General features: G+C 43.7%; 1 protein-coding gene across 1 annotated transcript; it reads right to left on the bottom strand.

The window, feature by feature from the left end:
- Nucleotides 1-11,787: 11,787 nt before the first annotated feature.
- LOC125884794 (complement C1q-like protein 2) lies at nt 11,788-15,113 on the bottom strand. Its single transcript, XM_049569993.1, has 2 exons — nt 14,238-15,113; nt 11,788-13,617 (listed from the first exon to the last, which is right to left on the bottom strand). The coding sequence occupies exons 1-2, from the start codon at nt 14,835-14,837 to the stop codon at nt 13,438-13,440; spliced, it is 780 nt and encodes a 259-aa protein (XP_049425950.1). The 5' UTR covers nt 14,838-15,113; the 3' UTR covers nt 11,788-13,437.
- Between the last annotated feature and the right edge of the window lie 6,118 nt (nt 15,114-21,231).

The raw sequence follows: 21,231 nt of genomic DNA, 5'->3' as shown, positions 1-21,231 counted from the left end.
GTTGCCAGGGCCCTCAGCGTTGGCAGCCGTCACATGACTCATTCATATAAATGAGGAGGCTGTGTTTCACACAGTGCTGTCAAACTAAACGTGGCCTGAGTCGTATTTATCATAGGGTTAGAGTGCATGTAGGTCAGCCGTCACAGAGCCGATATCTCCGCTCATGTGTCTCTTGATGGATTTATGATTATTATGTAATTTCCCCCTTTTTCACATTTCCCCATCTCACAAGCACAAGTGTTTTATGTCCTGCGTAATGAGACACATCAAGGATTATACAGCACCGTATATATATGCGTGACTGAAGGGGTCTTCGCATCTGCGTGTGTGTGTGTGTGTCCTCATCAGCCATGCTGCCTGGGGCCACTCTAACCTTTCAGTCGACTCTCAGAGGATCGTCTCCCTCTCATCTGGCATCCTCGGCCTGTCACTGTCATCAGCCAGAGGAGCGATGAAAGATATAGTCCTCATTGGCTTTGTTACAATAAAAGCCGCCTGCTCCAATGACTTATTCCCTTAACCTTTACTCCCCTCTATTCACAAATGACAGATTGGATGACACGGGATTAGAAAAACCTCCTAAGAGACACCCTGATAAATTAATGATATCTGCGATAAGTCGTCATCACATCTGAAAGCAGAGAGATGACAGCCATTTTACACAGTTTGAGTAATCTAAGGGAAATAGACAGTGTGCCCAGAGAAAACACATTTCAACAGCCAAAACATTCAGACTGCTTTTTAAGACTCGATGCTTAATGGTAAGCAATGAGTCTGACAGAAAGAGCTGTAGAAATAAGTTAAATAAGCTGCATGTTAGCTTCTGCATGAGGTGGATGGTGAACATATTTTAAAGGCTCTAAAACTCATGACAAGCAGAGGGAGGAGGCAGGACATAAATAATGACGATGTAAATGTGTGTGAAAGACGGCGGCAGGCAGGGAGAGGTGGATGATAGTTGACGGGATAAGGGGAGTGTGTGTGTGTGCGTGTGTGTGCGCGCGTGTGTGTGTGTTTGATTGATCTTTGCGTCGGCTCTTTTAGCCTCTCATTATGGCCCGGCCCCGAGAACAAGACAGGGATGTGTTTCTGACAGTTATGCCATTTTCCGTCCTGCCTGCAAATCATCTGTATGCATGTGTGCAAGTTCTCGGGTTTCTGGCTATATTTAGATCAAACGTCCTCACAGAGACAGAAGTGAAGACGTTTTGTGTAAGGTATATGATGGTGCGTAAGAGCAAGGGTTACAGAATAGTTCAACAGTTTAAGAAATATTACGTTCTCGCTGAGAGTTTGATGAGAAGATTGGTACCACACGTGGTGGTGTAGTCATGTATGTAAACATACTTTGTGTAAATTTATGAACTTAGACGTGCTGGTTGGCCGATTTGTTTTTAAACTTTGGATAGAACTTAGTCTACTTTGCAGGGTGTAGACTGTTGGTATAGGACTGTCATTGGCTGCCTTTTTCAAATTGAATTCTCACACCATGGATTTATAAAGAGAACTGGATAAAGCGTTGGAGGTGAGGTTCTGTTCCTTTCTGTGGAAGTTGCTCTGTGGCACATTAAGTGTTCGACTTCCTGTGTGTAAAATAACTCAGATCTTCCGCATTGTTGGGCCCACAGAGCAAGAGAGACTTTGCGGGCTAACTTCTGGTTTAGCCCTCCACTAACTTGAAAGGGGATGAAATGATTTAATCATGTCGTTTGGTGGTGGTTGTGATGCTCAAAATAATGTATACACTGATTTACAGACATCTCTCTTGCAATGTAAGTCTATGGGCAAAAGTCTCTTTGGGCCCCATGGCATCACGTGACGGACCGGGAAGCTGTTGTTACATGGTTTGGCATCAAAGTCTGGCGCACTTCCTGGGGGCCTGTTCTCATCTCATTCCGCTTTCAGCTTGTTACCAGATCTCTATAGTTACATGTAGTCTGAGTGGGCGGAAGTTCGCTGCATAGATCGGCCACTCGTTGGGCGGAACGAGCCACCCGCTGAAGTCCCGCCCTACCACCTCTGGTTGTGTAGCAGTTTTCAACACATCCTTTACTAACTTTTGCGGTGTTTGATCTTGCGGGGATGTAGCCATTTTTCTGCCATGGTTCGCGTCCTGTAGGCGATATTTTTGTGGGCATGTTACACCAAAACCTGTTTCTCCCTGGCAATATTTTTGCAAGCGCACCGTTGCTGTGGCACCGCCCAGAACGATTGTGATTGGTTGAAAGAAATAAAAAAAGCCGGGGCGTTTTTTTCTCCAATCTTAAAGTGAGAGTCGGCCCAGCCAGACCTTTCTTTTTTTGAGAAAGGTCTGGTGAGTGAGACTAAGTTACATGTAACTTGTCTCACAGAGCATCTACACTTTTTTGTGTTGTGTGTGAAACAAATACAAGAACATCCGAGTTAGCAACCTACAAGCTAAAGCTTCTTGTCATATGTTATGTGTCATTTAGTCATTTCAGAGGCGCAGTGTGTCGGATTTAGTGGGATCTTTTGGCAGAAATGGAATATAATATTCATTGCAATGTTTTTATTAGTGTGTAATCACCTGAAAATATGAATAATTGTGTTTTCATTACCTTAGACAACACATTCTCACTCCGACCTCATCACATATTGACGTTTTGGTCATGAACTTTCCACGTCCAGACACGTCGTGTCAGGTAAGGTAAGATACCCTGGGTGCGTTGGTCGTTGACGTTCTGGGACACCGTGTCAGTCCAACACATTAACTGATGTTTTTTTTCCTTCAACTAACGCACATAATTGTGTTTAGCCAACAAAAGCATGTGGTTAGGTTTAGGAAAAACAGAACAGGGCTTGGCTTTAGGGTCAAACAGGATGCGAACACCACTGTCCAGTGTGAAAGTCAGTGTTTGTTGGATCCGTCCACCACCACTCCCACTCGTCCCACTTGGACTTGCCATCTTAACTTTCATTCTTGTCCCGCCACATTTCCAACTGATGCCACTGAACACTATTAAACTATAATGGCGACCAGCCACATATCATGCTGACATTGAAAGATGGCTTTGCTCGTTGGTGTCTGATGCCATAAGTCAATGCCCAAGCGCCAGATTTAGACGACTTTGGGGTGAGATGAGGTTGCCTTAGAATGAGCTGTTTACATCTACATACAGGGCAGGTTCTTTTCCACGGAGTCTGCCATGTTGTTTGTAACAGTAGCCCAGAACAGACAAAACAAACACGGCTCGAGATTGGGCCATTTGTGTTTTTTTCGCATTTTCATTTTGGCCACCGTAGTTCTCCTACACGCTTGGCACATGGGAGAAGTTTCAGTTGGTTGCAATCTCTAGCCTCACCATTAGATGCCACTAGATCTTTAACACCTGCACTCGCCTTCCAATGCGCAAATTTCCCCCCAAAACAAGTACCCATCTACAGCGGTGGCAAAGCACGAGATGCATCAGGCTATACGAGACTAGACAGAGCCAAACCAGCTGTTCCTCCCTGCTTCTGTGTTTTTAAAATGCTAAGCTAAGCTAACCACTGAGAGTGGTATCAATCTTCTCATCTAACTCTTGGCAGGCTATTCTGTTAAAGTTGGAGAGTAATTCATTCTCATAAGATTAGTATGAGCAACACTGTTTTGGACTTTTAGATCATTTGCATAAAAATGTCCTTCACTTCAGCACCAATTGATGTATGTACAGTCGAGGTATCTTCAGAAATTTTAAGCAAAAAGGTCTTCAATATCACTTATAGAGAAGATCTCTTTCCTTACATCAGGGTGAAATATAATTTTTTCTATTATGATTACAGAAATGCTCCTCTTATATTAGCCAAGACCTTTATGTTAGGGCTGCAGCTAATGATTGTTCTCATTATCAATGAATCTGCTTATTATTTTCCTGATTATTTTGTTTGTTGTTTGCTGTAAAAAATGTAAGAAAATAGTGATAAACCCCCATCACAATTGCTAAAAGCCCAGGCTGACATACTTAAAGGTCTTGTATGTCTGACAGTCAACAATCCAAATATTTGTTTATTATCATAGAGGGCAAAGAAAACCAGCAAATATCCACATCTGAAGCTAAAACCAGAGGGCTGTTTTATATAGGAAATGACTGAAACAATGGATTGATTGTTCCACTTGTAGCACAGCTCCCTCTCAAATGACTCAAAAGCAGCTTTAAATCAATGAAGATCACCTTTTACTAGCTGCCACTGCAGCCTTTAAAGTTTATGTCCTTTCAAAAAACAACAATAAGCTGTGGCACGATAGATATTCAAGAGTGACGGTTCAGTGCATTATAATGACTCTGAAGTGTTCAGCATTTGACAGGAGGTATGTTCATGAGCCTGGAAGCTTATCGTCTTTGCAAAAGCACCCACGACATTATATTATTCCCCAAATAGGCTTAACCCTGAGTTTAAACCTCCAGGGACTCATTTGTCTTTTTTGTGTTTTGTTATTTACCTCCACGAAGAAAAAAAGTTGTTCAGTTTGCTATTTTATCCCCTCACTGTTTTCTGTTTCCACCTCTTTCACTCTCCTCTCCACATTTCCCAAATCTTTCCCTCGTTTGGCCGATTAAAGCACAAAAGAGACGTAATTTTCAAAGTGCAGACTGACAGATGAAGTGAGTCAGCATTTGGCTGAATCATTATCCAGCATATGAATCGTAATACGGAGAATATATTTCACCGAAGCAAAAATATGTATGAGTGTGTCAGTCTCAGTGTCTGTGTTTGCTGTGGATTGTTTAGGTTCACTCTGGAGACCTCTGGGACATGAAGATGACTGACCTGTTGAAATGAGATTTTTTCGTAAGCTGTATGGATCATGGGCAGCACGGTGGTGTGGTGGTTAGCACTCTCGCCTCACAGCAAGAGGGTTGCCGGTTCGATCCCGGGCGTGGGAGCCCTTCTGTGCGGAGTTTGCATGTTCTCCCCGTGTCAGCGTGGGTTCTCTCCGGGCACTCCGGCTTCCTCCCACAGTCCAAAGACATGCAGATTGGGGACTAGGTTAATTGGTAACTCTAAATTGTCCATAGGTGTGAATGTGTGCGTGAATGGTTGTCTGTCTCTATGTGTCAGCCCTGCGATAGTCTGGCGACCTGTCCAGGGTGTACCCTGCCTCTCGCCCGATGTAGCTGGGATAGGCTCCAGCCCCCCCGCGACCCTCAAGAGGATGAAGCGGTTAGAAAATGGATGTATGGATCATTTATACTGAGAAACATAGAAATATTTGTGTGGTAGAACAGTAAGAGTAATGTTGGTGAAACATAAATCAAATAGGTCTCAGCGTTCAGGAAAATAAGGAAATGTTGAGTTTTCCAGCAGCAACTTGACACAACTTCTAATATGGCTGATAGCGAACATGAAACGGTGAAATAAAGCAGATTTCTAAAGTACAAACAGGATACAGGAGAGAGACTAAACTCCAAACCACAGAGATTCAGTTAGAAGCTACAGACGTACTGAGAGCTGAACACAGAGACTTTTAAGACGCCTTTCTCTCTGGTCTCCTGCAGACAGAGGTAGAAAAGGCTAGTTTGAGAGGGTGAACAGGGGTCGTCGGTTGTTGGCTGCTGTTGGCGAGATGTCACCACCACTACCTGCTTGAGGGTGGGCAGCCCGGCTTTTGGACCTACTCCAGAGAAGGTCCATCTCTGGCGCAGCTCGGGGTGGCATGGAGTGTCTTAACTGATAACAGAAACGCAAATTGGCGCAGCATGGCTTGACTGGACGCGGCCATAAGTGACAGAGGAAAAGGCCCACAGTATTGTACGTGAACTGCTGCGGTAATTTCATTCATCTACACTGGTGTGTGTTATGTAACGCAACTTGACCCTATATCAGTATAAACGGTATTGTCTACATCTATATCTTGCTTGAAAATATATTGAGATATCGTACATAGTTGTTATATTGCCCAGCCCCAGTACATACAGAATACTCCATTACAAGAAAATGTCCTACCTTCAGACTTTTACCTGTCTTACTTATGACTTATGATACGATTCATGGACATTATCTTGATCATTTTTCTGACCTTGATCTTGCCAATTGTGTTTACGTAGGAATGTCACCAACATTTTAGCCAACAGATGTTTTCACGAACATTGTCAAGCCTAATTCACATTACACGATTTTCACTGTGATTTTGACATCGCAGAGGATCTTGAGAGCCGCCTTGGGTCAGAGGTGAGTCGGCAGATAGTCTGCCACGATGAGTCCTCATGTGTGAACAAGCCTATGAGCAAGTCGACCCTCGCCTGCGAATGGGACTGAATATCTGGCGTGCTAGAAAACTGGAGAAGTCTGACACGACTGACAAAGAGCATCAGCCAATGAGAGGCGGGATACGCCCCACGTCAGCATGCAGGAGGACAGAAGAAATATGAGGAGGACAAGCTGCAGGGTTGCCAGGTCTGCTTAGCCGCGACTTTGGGCTCGTTTCTAAAGTGGAGTTGCTTATTTGGGCTTGCTCTCTAAATGTCATCTTTCTCTCTATATATCCGCATGACGCGTGATTGTCGCTAGTCGCTAGTCTTTTGGGCTTGTTTCCATAGCCCTGGTTGCTTGTTTCTCTCCCAAGGTCTGGCAACACTGACAAGCTGGCAAGCAACAACAACGATGGCGGCGTCCACAGGATCACGGGGAGTGCGTTGTGTTTGGACCCAGGCCCTGGAGACAGATCTGATTCAACACTGGGAAGAATATCCATGCCTGTACGATGTGTCGTCTCCAAGTTTTGTGACGTCGCCGCATTATCTGGGGCTCTGTCGGCGAGGGCTCGGTGGAGAAATCTTGTAGTGTGCACACACAGGTCGTAATGCAGTTGGCGAGACTCCCGCTGACAGAAACACACGTCGCCAGGTATGAACACTGAAAAGATTACTATTGTCTCCACAACACAAAATCAGGGTGAAAATTATGTAATGTGAACTAGGCTTAAGACTAGGGTGCAGCAATTATTCCTTGTTTCCTCTACATCTCCACCTATTTGGGCAAGTCCAAAGACAAACACTTCAAAGACGACACAGTGTAGCCCACCAGTAGCCTGCAGCTGCACTTTTGGAGTGTAAAAGACAGTCTTGATAGATGTTGGCTTGCCAACCCCTCACAACCAGCCAAAATGTGTCATTGTTTGAAGTTTTACCCTCCAACAATGTTATCCTCTACTCCGTGATCCACATCCTCTACCAGTAAACTGCCCTGCTCCCAGGTTGTCCATCCCCGGGAGCCGACTGCAGCACACTGGCCAGATTATGGAGGTAACTGCAGTGTTCCTGGAGCTTCGCTAAGCTTGTCTGTTAGTCGCAAGAGGCATCACTTGGTTTTGTTTTATTTGGCCCAATTTTGTATTTAGTCTTAATATCCAAATTCTGAATATGAATATTCTTGCAAGGGTATTCATGCATTATTATGCTATTATATTAACATTATATCAGCAGCATAAAATGGTCCCAAAATGACAATAATATTGTTTATCACGATTATTTCTGGGGCAATAAATCGTCCAACAAAAACAGTGATTGTGACAGCCCTATTCCTTAGGCAGAATCCCCTTCTGTCAGTGTTATATTATATTATTGGTTCATTATTGTGCATTAACATGTTGCAAGTATTCCCAGAAACTTAGACTGCCCTCCTCACAGCAACAAGAAAAATACAATATTCCAAACTTCAACACATTCCTTATATAAATGATCAAATAGAGTTTAATCTACCAGACAGTCAGACAGCCATTGTTCCACCACACACAGTCACATCTTTAATGCACCTCCTCTCCAGTTTTACCTCCTTTCTTTTATTTTCCAGTGAGGACGTTCTCCTCTCCCAGCTGTGTGCTTTGCGAGCACACCAGCTTGAATGAGACTTAGACAACAAACAAAAGCGGGAGATAAGCAGAAGGTTTTTAGGTGTCAGATTCGGCTTTCACCCCTCTCTGCGGGGCCCTTCAGATGTCCCTCTTTATATTTCGCTCATGCCACTCTGGCATTTGCATCTCAGGCATGAGCGTTACTCATGGATCAATCATCGCGGGGAGGAAATCAGCGGAGTGAAAGAATGAGGAGAGGTTTTAAAAATGTCCCGATGATTGGCTGCCTGTGCAGAGAGCTTGTCGGCTGCAATTTTTCATGTCGATTCGGCAATCAGGCGCTTGCTGGAATCAACCGAGGCAGCAGGCAGCTTTTTATTGCTGGAGATACACGTTTGGGCAGCAGGCTGGTGTTTTGGCATAATTAGATTAGACTCCAGATTAATAGGGTTTAATTAGAAAGATCATAGTTTACTGTAATTACAGCGGCAAGGCCTCACACACACACACACACACACACACACACACACACACACATAAGATATGGCGACACATGCTATTAGTACTCCAGTATGATGCCTGTTGCTCAGCTGCCTGTCAAGCTGCATTCCCCTGAACACTGTGTGTGTGTGTGTGTGTGTGTGTGTGTGTGTGTGTGTGTGTGTGTGTGAGGCCTTGTCCCACTTATCACATCCATCAGAGAATTTCACTACTCCGTCTGTCAGTCAACAATCCCTCACTGTCACACAGACCAGGGGGACGGATGATCATCTATCGTGTTGTTATGTGTGTTTGTGTGTGTGTGTGTGTGTGTGTGTGTGTTTGTGTGTGTGAGAGCATCCGTCTGGCAGCTGGTGACATGCACTGCTGTTGATGTCTCAGTTGGTGTCAGCAGCCCCACTTTTCATCCTAAATGTGTCTGCAGTGGGAGCCGAGAGCCTTTACAAGACCACAATGCTTTGATCTTTACACAGTTTAAAAAGTCTGCTGGTGACATCATCACTCCGGCTACCATTTTCAAAACCTCCCCGAACAGTGATCATCTCTACCAGGAAGTGAATTAAGCCTGTTTATCTTATCTTGACCATCTTCTTGACACGATGATGTGACCACTGACGACATGGCTGCAGGTTCAGCTGTGTTCATCATGCCTCACTGATTGGCTCACAGAGCGATGAGACCAGTGATGTGACTGACTGAGAATGTATTTATTAATCACCACACCCCCCGAGTGATATTCCACTTCACCCAGCCCTTTTGCACTTTGTGCTGCTGCGGCATACATGACCCAAAATAGCAGGTGTGCTTGGAGACATCCACCCAGACATATCAGTTTGCACTTGTCACTGCGCGATCAAAAAAGGGCTCAGTGTTTCCAACATACCTCCCGTTGTTCATTCATGAAAGAATGTCCTCACATACTTAGTGATGTTATTCTGCAAGAACAGGTGTGCTTTTTATTTATATTTATGTGAGATAACAACAATCTAATATATTTATAATGTATAATTAGCAATGAAATATGAGGAAACTGGTGGAAATGGAGGCAAATAAAACCTGAACTGTATCAGATAGATAAGGGTTATCAAAAAAAAAATAAATGAATAAATTTACTGCCACGTTAGTAAGTGTAGACAATAAGGATGCGTGGGACGTGACTGAAAACAAAATCAGTGCCAGCTTTATTCCTGTTATTCTTTCTTCTGATAAATGCACAAAAAAGTGATGCAAAAGTGGTGTTACATCTTATCAAATGGTCATGGTTTGACAGGGGAACAAACTTTCGGAGTAAGCATGGAGCCCACACTCATACTCAAGTAAATTTGTCCTCGTTCAGTACTTGTGTTAATGTACTTAGTCAGCATTGACCCTCTGTTAAGCCCCGCCCCTTTGTGATGGTCCGACAAGCGGGTGGAGTAAGCATGGAGCCCACACTGTAACTAACTGCACTCCCTGAAGAAATATTATCTTATTTTTGGAAAAATGAAAGAGTGATTCCAGAGAGAAGCAGACAGAGGGGTCTACAGTCTGTGTTTGAAGGATATATCCAGGATGTCAAACTGACTCAGCAGCAACAACAGGTTAAAAAGACAAAGATAGTTAGAAGCTAAAGCCGAACTATAGGCTACAGATCACAGTGTAAAAGTGAACCACCACATCACTGCTGATCACCACACAAGACAATGAATATAAAGGGAAACTTTGCTGATAATGAACCAGCTGTGTGACATCACAGTGTGTGCAGATGGGGGAAGCCAAACACCTTTAATCTTTGCACAAAGCGATGACACAGAGCTGGTTGAATATCAGCAGAGTTTCCCTGCTTCCCTTCACTGGTTCCTGTACAGCAGGGTCGGTCTTTGTTTCACTGTTCTAATCATTAAAAAAGCAAAAGCAGCATGTGTATACATTCAGTAGGCTATATCTCAAGGACAGGGAAGAAACGTATATCTTTTTCCAACCTCTCCAGGTAACGAGTATCATTAATACATGACGTGCCCCAGGCACAACATTAAGCTCCAAATCCACAAAATCCAGCCTGAAAATGAAGGAAATCTAAAACAACTGCATTAGAGTTTTTGAGAGTATTTCCATCATCTGGTCTTAAATTCCATTTGAAGTGTGAGAAATGTCGTCAAAAGTCTTCAATTTAACTTGTTAACACCTGTGGACACTCTAATTTCATCCTGGCTTATTCTCCATGAATGTGGCATTCACTGCCTCCTTTGTAGCGAATAGAGAAACTAAACCAAAACCATACTATCCAAGACTAATGAATCACGAACTGTACCATTTTCATCAGCCGTAGAAACAACAATCCACCTCTTTTTTCACCGAGCAGCTCAAGAACAACACAATCCCCTCTGAGGAGGACAGTTAGTTTGTAGAGTGCGGGAGAATAAGCCAACACCTTAATAGAGGTTTATCTAACCAGACACCTAATATTTGTTTTCCATGATTTCTATTTAAATTGACAGGGGTGGTGTGTAAACAGCTGTTTGTGTGTGTGTGTGTGTGTGTGTGTGTGTGTGTGTGTTCCTGGGGGGATGGGATAAAAAGAAATAATAAATTAAACAAAACAGCCATCATCTTAATGAAGGCTTACAGCCATATCTGAGTCTGCGAGAGCATTTGCAAATCTTAATACAAGTTAATCAGAAGTGAAACACAGGAGCCGGCAGCCACAGGCCTCTCCCCACATTTATACCTGAGAATATCTGAGGAGACGCAGAGGATGTATTCATGTTCTGTGCCACTAAGCTCTCCTTCAAAATAAAAGCATTAAGTTATAATAGTAATTAATTGCTTAGTTGCTTATTAAATGTAGTCTCTTACACAGCACTGCCTCTGAATAACATAGGACTAGCAATGCAGCTATAAACTGTTTTGCTTTTCCATCAGTTTGAATTTCAATACATCTATTTTTAGCCCCTGACATGTCAAAAACAAGTGGAAAAAATGCCCCTCACAATCTCTCAGAGCCCAGGGTGACATCTCTGAGTTGCTGGTTTTGTCTGATCAACTGTCAAAAACAAAATATGACAAAGAAAAGCAGTTACTGTTGATCAACTAATACACCAATGATTTGTTGATGGGCATTTGCAACAAGTAGAATTTGCCATGGACTGGAATAAACAGAATGTGACATACTTGATAGGATAAAAATGTGATTTCAGTACAAACCAGCCCAGAATGAGGCTCACTGACGAAAAAGTCTGCAAGCTACAGCAAAACAAAGGACTTCCAGGGATGCTCCAGGACCCTGTGAGGCGGCGTGCACTTGACACTCTCTTGCCAGAGTCTGATCCTGAGGAGCAAAATACAAACAGACAAATTGCTCGCAGAAACATGTAGCTCTGACATTAGATTACACAACAATCCATTGCCTCCACTTGGATTCACTTTTCACACAAACTTTTTTGTCAAACAATATTTATTTGCATATATGACAACAAAATATAACTGATACAATATTGATGCAACACTTCCGTTTGTATCTCTCATGTGCGGCTATTGGGTTATTGAGTGAAACACTGAACACGACTCAAAGCACCACGGTTTTGCTATAGCTATAGCAATCAAGATGGCCTAGATTGTTTGCATCTTATCTAATGTGTTCCACTGACGTCATCGCACCAACTGATCGTATCATCTGAAACAGGCCTGGCTTATCCAGTTCAGGTGTGTGGCAGGTGAATCATGGGGAGAAAGACATTGGCTACAGTATGTCTGTTTGAGTTGTTGCTCGTTCTGCTTTGGAGCAAAAAAGAAAAGAAAGAAAAATAACTGGAGATCGGGCTTTTTTAAAATCATGTGGCTCAGAATGTCGGTAGTTTAGTTACCAAATAAAGGCCTGGTCACACCAGAGAGTGTTTGATCTGCACAACTCGTGGATGTATAAATAGAACTGGAGATGCCCTGGTCACTCCGATGAAAGTTGCTCAGTTGCACATAAAGCCAAAAGAGTTTGACTGTCTTCTGATTGGGTGGGTCCATAGAGCATAGTGGCTAATTTCCACCGGCCAGACTGGCTAATCTTCGTTTAGCTCTCCGCTAACTTGAATGGGGATGAAATTATTGCGGCTCTTCTATACTTCTAAAATGTTATCGGACTGAATGCATCAAATCGATAGTTGTGACACTGAAAAAAAATTTAACCACTGATTTACAGATGTCTCTTTTACAATGTAAGTCAATGGAAAACTGTTTTTTTGTGTCCCATGGCATCCCAGATGGATCCAGAAGTTGTAATTCCACTGCTTGGCCACAAGGAAAACTGACTTTAAAGCCCAGTGCACTTCCTGGGGGCTTGGTTGTAGAAGCTTGATGACATAGTGACATATTAGCAAGCAAGTAACATCAAGCAGGAAATGCTGAGACATAATGAAATAGGAAAAAGATACGGCTGCTGGGAATGCCGACATTTTCCTCAGACATATAAAATTACAAAGAAAAACAATATATGACTAACATTACAATATATTAACTAACCGTCCACTGAAAAATGGACTTTCATGACCTCTGCTATTTCTGAAAATGTCAGCAAACACGTCACAACTCTTGAACTCTGAGATTTCCACTGAGTCATAGTTCACAAAGGTTAAAATATCTTTAAAATATTTGTATTTTCCCCACAAGAGAATCATCTCATCATGGCGATTCCATTGAAATGAACTGGTGTGACCGGGCCTTAGGTCCAAACACCGCTGGCCAAGGTGTACTCTGAAAACAGCTGCTCTGACTTTTAGTTTATCTCTCGATTTTAATGGATTTCTTTCATCAGGCCAGTCTGAAATATTAGATACCGTTAACACACACACACTGAGCAGCCAGTAAGACCTTTACTGGAGCTCATTTCCCCAAAGCAATTTAGTAAACTTAGGAAACACGACTTTCTCAGCTCAGAGCGTACATGGGGTGTTACTGTAGGTCTGCAGTTGTAAGATACTCTGATGACAGTAGAGCATCTGAACTTAAGTGAAACCAAACACACAAAGGGTCCCTCACTAAATGAACAGAACATACAGATAAGCCTGTGTGTTGTGGCACCTATCTTCAAAAGAGGAGAAACATATTGGACCGTACACTTTAATGGAAACAGTTTTCAGCTGTGATCACTGTCCATGGAGCTGCTGCCGTGTGGTTTAATCGGGGTATAAGATGAAGCCGGAGAAGGTGCTGTACTTGTTGTTGTTGCCTCCGTGAGCTTTGCCGCCGTCCAGTTTGACGTAGATCTCGTCTCCAGAGTCCAAGTGCAGCACAGCGCTGTTGCTGGCGTAGTCGTAGTTCTGGTCTGCGTCTTGAGCTATGGCACTGGCTCGTACCTGGGGGGGAAAGGGGACGAGACTTCCTGTGATAAGTGTTAGAAGCAGAATATACAGAAGCAGAAAAGTTCATGTGTGCCTGAGAGGCACAGTGAGCAGTGGTGCAGCTTTAAAAATAGAGGATAGTTAGAGGTTAAACCCACCACTAATTATTTAAGATCAGTAATAAAAAATACATTCTGACCCAGACACTTATCCAAATTTGAGTCCCTTTGCAGCATCTTTAATGAACACTGATAATGGTGAGACACATATCTGACCCCTCATCCAGCTGCTCCATGGAGCTGTTGGCATCTGGGAGGAAACACGAATCCAAACAGGGTTTACACACACAAACTGAGTATGCACACATGCTCAGATATGACTAAAAATATCACAGATGTTGCCCTGGAATCATCACATGTAAATAGTAGGAAAAGACAGTTATATAAATCGTGTTAAGGAGAATAACTTGTGCGATTTTGTGCGCTTTTTCCTGCGTAAAATTCAGATTTCTATTTAATTTGGGCTGCGATGATGGCATAATACTATAATATTTGGTTGTTTTATTAATTGGACTGGTTTCCCCTCAAGTAAAGCCGTTTTGGGATCGGGGCACTCATGTTCATCTCTGCTCCTACCTGTCCGTTTTTGCACAGGTCGGCCCACATGCTGGTGCCGTCTCCTCCCCGCATCAACACATGGTAGGTGAAGAAATAGATCCCGGACACATGGCAGGTGAACTTCCCGGTGCTCGCGTCGTAGTGGTTCCCTAAGTTTGTAATCACGTCGTCAAACTTTAACACCTCATATCCCTCATGCGGGTTCTTCAGACCCACGTAAAAAGCGATCCTGTAACTGTTGCCTGTGGAGTTCACACCGTCCGGTTCAGCGTTCTCACCCCCACCAAGTCCGGTTATCGCTGGGAAGGCGAGTCGACTGTCGCCGCGCTCTCCCGGTGGCCCCCTCGGACCTGGGGGTCCTGGTTCTCCCGGTGGGCCCCTTGATCCCGGTTTACCCGGTCGCCCTGGCTCCCCGCGGCTCCCCTGCGCCATGGGCGGATGCGGAGCTACCCCATTCACATTCTGGATCACCTCCATGGCGGTGGCGCTTCCCGGTTTCGGGGTGTACGGGTCGCACACCATCCGACAGGTGCCCATCATCTCATAGTAATGAGCGGAGGTCTCGGAGGTGCGGAGCAGCAGCAGCGGGACGGCGACGGCCAGAGCCAGCAGGACCATCGCGACGGCGCTCACCAGGAAGACCACCGGCCACTTCCTCCGCGCGCTTCGGGGACGAACGGATGACAGAAAACCCGCGGAGCCGCTCTGGAGGGGAATTGTGACGGAGGACAGAGGGGCTTTGAGGACGGCAAAAAGGAAAGAGATGAAGTTAATTAAGTGCGCATCTCTCGGGTTCAGCTCCTCTAATTGGTGGCTTCAAGCCCCGGGCAGCGGCTGTGACCGGGGAGCGGGAGCGCGTCCTGGCTGGATGGAGAGGTGCGCGCGGACAGCGGCGTCCAGCTGCAGCCAGCTGTCAAAGGCAGTGAGGATAAGACCGGAAGATAGGAGATAGGGCCTTCAAATTAAAACAGTGCGGGATGCGCTCATGCATAGAGACAATATGTAAAAGAATATGCATATCATCAGCACTGTTTAACGACACTGCGGTGTTTAATATGCACCGTTAGCTGCGCAGGTCAGAGCCAAAACTGCAGGTAACTCTTAATAAGCTCAGGCTCCACACGGATCACGTCTGACAGAGACTCTGCAGTCAGATGTCAGCAGGCCATCACATTTAAGATTTAACGCTGAAACCGATCACTTTATAACATATGATGCATTGTGATAGATTTACATACCCAGATGCAAGCAGGGCCAGACCTAACACAAATTGTCAAATAAATAGCACATGTGTTCTAAATATTGAGAGTGACGTGTCCTCTGCGTCACCCTGAAATCGACACCTATGATCTGACATAAAACCAGATGGTCAACAAGGGTTTTATTTTCTAATGTGCAACAGGAAGTCAGGCATTTCAGTTTGACTGCCTTGACATGAGGACCAGGTGCAGCCTGTGCGTAAAAGTTTAAGTCTGCGCAATTTTTATTCAGCATATGCACTAAATATTTATTATGATTCAGCAAAGAATACTGAATATTTATATGTTAAAAAATCTCAATCGTATATTTGAATGCCCATGCATATATACATAGCCTGAAAATGCCAAATGAGAGCATATTTATTTTCATAAATCTCAACGGAGAGACATTTATGTATGTATTCCTATAGGTGGAATACATTAAAAGCTTACCATACAATTTATTCACCCCTCTCCCTGTGGGAATTCTAAGCAGATCTATTAATTCCTCTGTTTTAAGAAAGGGGATTTGGATTTGTGTCTAACCTGTCTAATCTTATGATGAGTCAGTGTTTAAAATGTATTAATATTTTAATCTTTTTGGGCATCATGAAATCCCTTTACAGCCTCACGCTTTCTCTGAGTTGAGGAGATTATTGTGGTGAATGTCCAGAAATATCTCATCATAATCGCACCCAATAGATTCCCCAAATCAACAGGCATAAATTAACTTTTATTTTTAAGCAAAAATAAAGATTAAAATCAGATTCACAGCAACTGAATGAATCCAAATATTTGACTCAGCCCACGAGGGGTCTTTTCAAAGTCAGAGCCAATAGCTGAGGGCAGGTTCACTATGGTGACATCAAATGACCAACTGCACACACTCACACATGCAGAGAGAAGGGGAGCAAGAGAAGCAGACAGAGGGTGGGGGTGAGGCTGGGGCTGGGACTGGGGCTGGGGGGGGGGGCAGATAATATATGCAGGAAATGGACCAGAGATGTCTGACGGCTGTCGACACCTTCAGCTCCGAGCTCCCCAGCTGCAGGGACATATTTGATGTCTTGTTTCACGAGGTGGAGAGCCACGGGCCTTGAATTTCGATTCTCCAGCAAATTAAAATTCATCCTGTGCACAGACAATCATGACTCTATTGCATACAGATTTGTCTTAAATACCTCTTTAGCCTCTTTTTTGTGTTTTCCAGTGAGGCCACAGTGCACTTGTTCTAGTCGTGCGGTCCATGAGCACATCAGCTGAATGAGACTATTACTAATGCCTTTCATTGGTTATTTCAAAAGAGCGCAAGCTTTTGAGACACTCAATGAAGAGAGTCTTTGCTCATCGAAAATAAAAGCGTCTATTGATTTTGTCCTCAAGCTCAAAAATTCCCCCCGAAGGACCTGAAATACTTCAAGAGAGCGGGTTGGGAACTAAGCACCTGGAATTGGAGCGCAGGCCCCACATCCACAACAGAGGCTTTAGAGCTCAAGGCGATGTTGAGAAATCTTCAGAGGCCGGAGACAAGGCTTAGCTGAAGCCCTACACTGCAGAAGACGCCCCCTCCCCTCTCCAGCCCCTAAGCAATTTCAACTCGTGCTCAGCTCAGCTTTAACTCCCCAGAACATGGCTCCAGACGGGCTGCTCATGTCTGAAGGTGAGAAAGAGCACGGCAAGTCAGGAGAGCCCGGTCAAAAAGGACAGTCCTGGCAAAACTGGAAATTAAATCAAATTCACTGGATACAGTAATCATTTGCAAAAACAAAACCCTGAAAATAATCATGCAGAGAAGAACATTGTGCTTGCTCCCCGCGTCCGCTACATGACTGCAGAAATGACCTTTACTCAGGATTAGTACAGTGAACTGTATCTTAAGGCTATGGTGAGCCATGCACGACACACTGTCCACATTATGCACTGCAGCTGCTGAGATTATCCCGCCCCGCGGCGCTGCCCTGCTTCTAATCATGCTGCATGCTAGTGGACTGCTGTGTCATACGCACGAACCATACGGTGAGACAAATGAATCAGCCCATCATTAGCTGCCTTAAATGGTATCTAATCAGGTGAACACTGAAACATTGTGAGTGCTTTTGTGCAGTAATCGAGAGAAATTTAAGAAGTGGACAAGAAGTATGGTGGCCGTAAGAGCTCAAAGAACCACCACTTAAGGAAACACATTCAAATAAACAAAAAATAAGCAATTACAAAAGTCTTCACCAATTTGAGACCACACATACAGTGCAAACGCTTTGAAAAAGTAGCACTGTAAAATACTGTGACGTATAATTCCAGCATTCAAAGTGTTATTTAAGTAAAAGTAAAGAATTTTTTTTTTAAAGATTTTTTTTGGGTATTTTTAGCTTTTATTTGATAGGACATACAAGCGTGAAAGGGGGAGAGAGAGAGAGGGAGTGACATGCAGCGAAGGTCCACAGGCTGGATTTGAACCCGGGCCGCTGCGGCAACAGCCTTTATATGGGGCGCCTGCTCTACCACTTACCCACTGACGCCCCGGAAAAGTAAAGAATTATTAACAATAAAATATAATGAAAGTTAGAATCTACATTTCCATGAGATGAAACCCCATTCATTGTGCTGTTTAATGCCTTTTTTATGTAATAGCTATTCAGTGTATTTCGATCCCTGTAAAGTTGATTTGAATTGGCAGTGGCGGAGTCCGCCATTCTGGTGCTGGATTCAAATTGCCTAGTTAAGCATGAGGAATTCACAGGAAAGTGTATCAAAAGTAAACTCATACAGAATTGACCTTTTGAGAGTACTTAATATTATTATAATTAATATTATTGATGCATAAACACGTAAGTAGCATTTTAATGTTTTAGCTGGATTAGCAAGATGTTTTTTGATCTACTTAAACGTCTCGTGTGCTGATTTGGTAGGATCCAGTAATGAGGTTGCCACCAACTGATACTTTTCCTATGGGCCAAGTGTTTCAGAGAACTACGGTGGCCAATGCAGTTATGCAAAAAACGCGAATGGTCCTATCTAGAGCCAGTGTTTGTATTGTCCATTCTGGGCTACTGTGGAAACAACATGGTGAACTCTATAAAAGACGACCTGCTCCTTATGTTGAAGTGAATGGTTTATTCTAAAGTAATGAAAACACTACGATTCTTAGTTTCAGGTGATTACACATGAATGAAAGCTATATATCAGGGATGTTCCTGGCGACTAATTTCCTTGTCGACTGTTGCATTGCTCCAGTTGTGTGATTATATGCCAGTTTTTTCTGACACAGCCTACATGTTACCTTGTTTTCATTTTCTCAATCAAAGAACTGCCAAACTGCGCTGGTTTTGCGAGAGGACATCTCTCCAATTTTCCACTGTGCTGTTTTAAAACTCCAGACTACTCGAGCGTTACCGTGGGGAGGGGGACTGCTGTCTGACGGCTCTGTAGCCCCCACAAGTGGCGGGCAGCTGCATGACAGTTAAGCAGCCTTGTACATGAATAAAACACTGATTGGTTTAGCTGACTAATATTTCTGGTGCCGACGGATGATTAATCATTTAGACGACTAATCATGCACATCCCCATTATATATTATGTTACATTCCATTTCCACTGATATATCCCCCTAATTCCTTCACACTGGACCTTTAAAGTACTGCTAAATATGCACTGTTAAATCCACCGAAGAGAGGCCCATGGCCACCATAAAGGGTGATTGCAACCCTGTAATTAGTCTATGACTGATAAACCTACCTCGACTGATAATTACTATGATTTTAAAACAGACTGAACAGTGTCCCATGTTAATATAAGATCAGCAAAATATACTGTGTTTTTTCAGTGTAAAATGTCACAGAGTATTACTGTATCTCTGTGTGGGAAACCTTAACTGAGCCACAACAATACAGCAGTAAGAACTTGCAACATCAGCTCCTGTCTCAACATGTGTCCCTAATCCCTGATGAAGGCCACTGAAAACACCTCTGCCCTTGAAAGCACAGAAACAACTGTCTTCCTCCATGTAACACTGTGACAGTGAAGTCCTGTCAGATGTTAACATAGCTGTACCTGTCCACCTCAGGCTAACCGTTTATGACCATGCCTTCACTGCTCTGCTTTAATATCTCCCATCCGACGCTCTAATTGCTGGGCTAATGATAATCTATGGACTTCAAAACAGCATCAAGGAACAGGAAAGGTTATGAGACCCTGCTGTGTGCTGCTGTAGTTTAACATTTCCAGTCCAGTTCACCAGGCTCACTTCAGGGAGAGTCGTGAGCTGAAATTTGTCGCCACAGGATCAGAATAAGTTCAGTTGAATTGACTTGTAAGATTAATGGGTTACCACACCGGGAGACACCAGCAATCGATACCTATGAATGTAAAATCTCAAAATCATACATGTTTGTCAAGGACTGTGACCTTAAGAGTTGTAAACAAACACAAGGCCATGGCCTGAAGAGAGTGAAAGTGAGGGTGGCATGTATGCACTGTGTATGTGTGTGTGCTTGGGTTATGTGTTTGTGTGTGGTGACACTGATGCAGCGCAGAGGGCCAGGGGGGTTCAACCTTTTGCAAGTGGCAAAGGCAGACTTGATGAAGTTATGTTGACAGTGTGTAACCCGCGGTCAGACTTCTTTTTTAACACGATTTTGCTTTTGCTTTTTTGTTCTAATCCCAAGGCCAGTTTATCCAATATACACCAACAGCAGCAGATGGAGTCAAGGGGGGAACTACTATTAAAAGTCTATCTCTAATGAGACACTATGAAAATTATACTGAACCAAAATTCAAATTCAAATGTGACACTGTTGGCTTTGCATTCATTTTTCACTGGTTTAAATTAAAGATCTTTTTTTATGCACTTGATATTTTCTCTTAAATTTTGTGCACAATATTTGTTAAAACACTGACAGCTGTGGCACATCAAGATGCTGATGCACCAGAGCTGTTGCCTGTGAACTGAATATTCATTTCACCACCATAAACCATCTCCAGTGTTGTTTCTGCTAATTTGGCAGTACATCCATCCAGCCTCACAACCGTAGACCACTTGTAACCACACCAGCTCAGGACCTCCACATCCAGCATCCCTACCTGCAAGATCGTCTGAGACCAGCCACACTAACAGCTGACGCAACAATTGACCTGACAGCAATTTGTCATTATAACCAGCTTCTGTGGTTGTCAGGCTGGTTGGATGTACTGCCAAGTTCAGGGAAATGACATTGGAGACGTCTTAGGGCCGTTTCATACTCGATGCACGCAATGTGAGCAAGAGATGCAAGCGACGCGAGCAACACACTTCCTTTCATAGTCAACACATTGAACGCAAGCGACGCGGGTGACACTTGAAATGGAATACATCGCTCACATAATAGGGGGTGGCAGAGTCACCGGTACATTCCGGCTAGCCAGTACTGCCGTAGCTAGCTAGTACTGCTATTTTACTAGAGTGCAGGGCACTAGAACTGTCATATAAATGGGGGTGTGTCCGTACGAGTTCCTTTGCTTCGACTATGAAACGGCCCTTATGGGAGTGAAGTGAACGTTAAACTCACGCGCAACACCTCTGGTGGGCACTCCTGTAAGTCAGCATGCTAATGACAGGCTCCCTCAAAACTTAGGACAACTGTGGCGATGTGTTGTGTCATCAAACTGCACATTTTAGAGTGGTCTTTTATTGTGACCGTCCCAAGGCACACCTGTGTATCAATGATTAATTTATATGACATGATTTTAACAAATTTGTTACCAAAATATGAGAGAAATATAATCTACTGACTACATAAAAA

The sequence above is a fragment of the Epinephelus fuscoguttatus genome, linkage group LG24 (assembly GCF_011397635.1).
Source record: "Epinephelus fuscoguttatus linkage group LG24, E.fuscoguttatus.final_Chr_v1".
Classification (NCBI taxonomy): domain Eukaryota; kingdom Metazoa; phylum Chordata; class Actinopteri; order Perciformes; family Serranidae; genus Epinephelus; species Epinephelus fuscoguttatus.
This window is presented reverse-complemented; position numbering and strand designations above follow the sequence as displayed.

What these genes read in the sequence shown, in the direction of transcription:
- LOC125884794 (XM_049569993.1), bottom strand. Translation starts at nt 14,837, where the DNA reads ATGGTCCTGCTGGCTCTGGCCGTCGCCGTCCCGCTGCTGCTGCTCCGC. An exon ending in ACCTGTGCAAAAACGGACAG is followed by an intron (nt 13,618 to 14,237) that starts GTAGGAGCAGAG and finishes TTTCCCCCCCAG; the next exon opens with GTACGAGCCAGTGCCATAGC.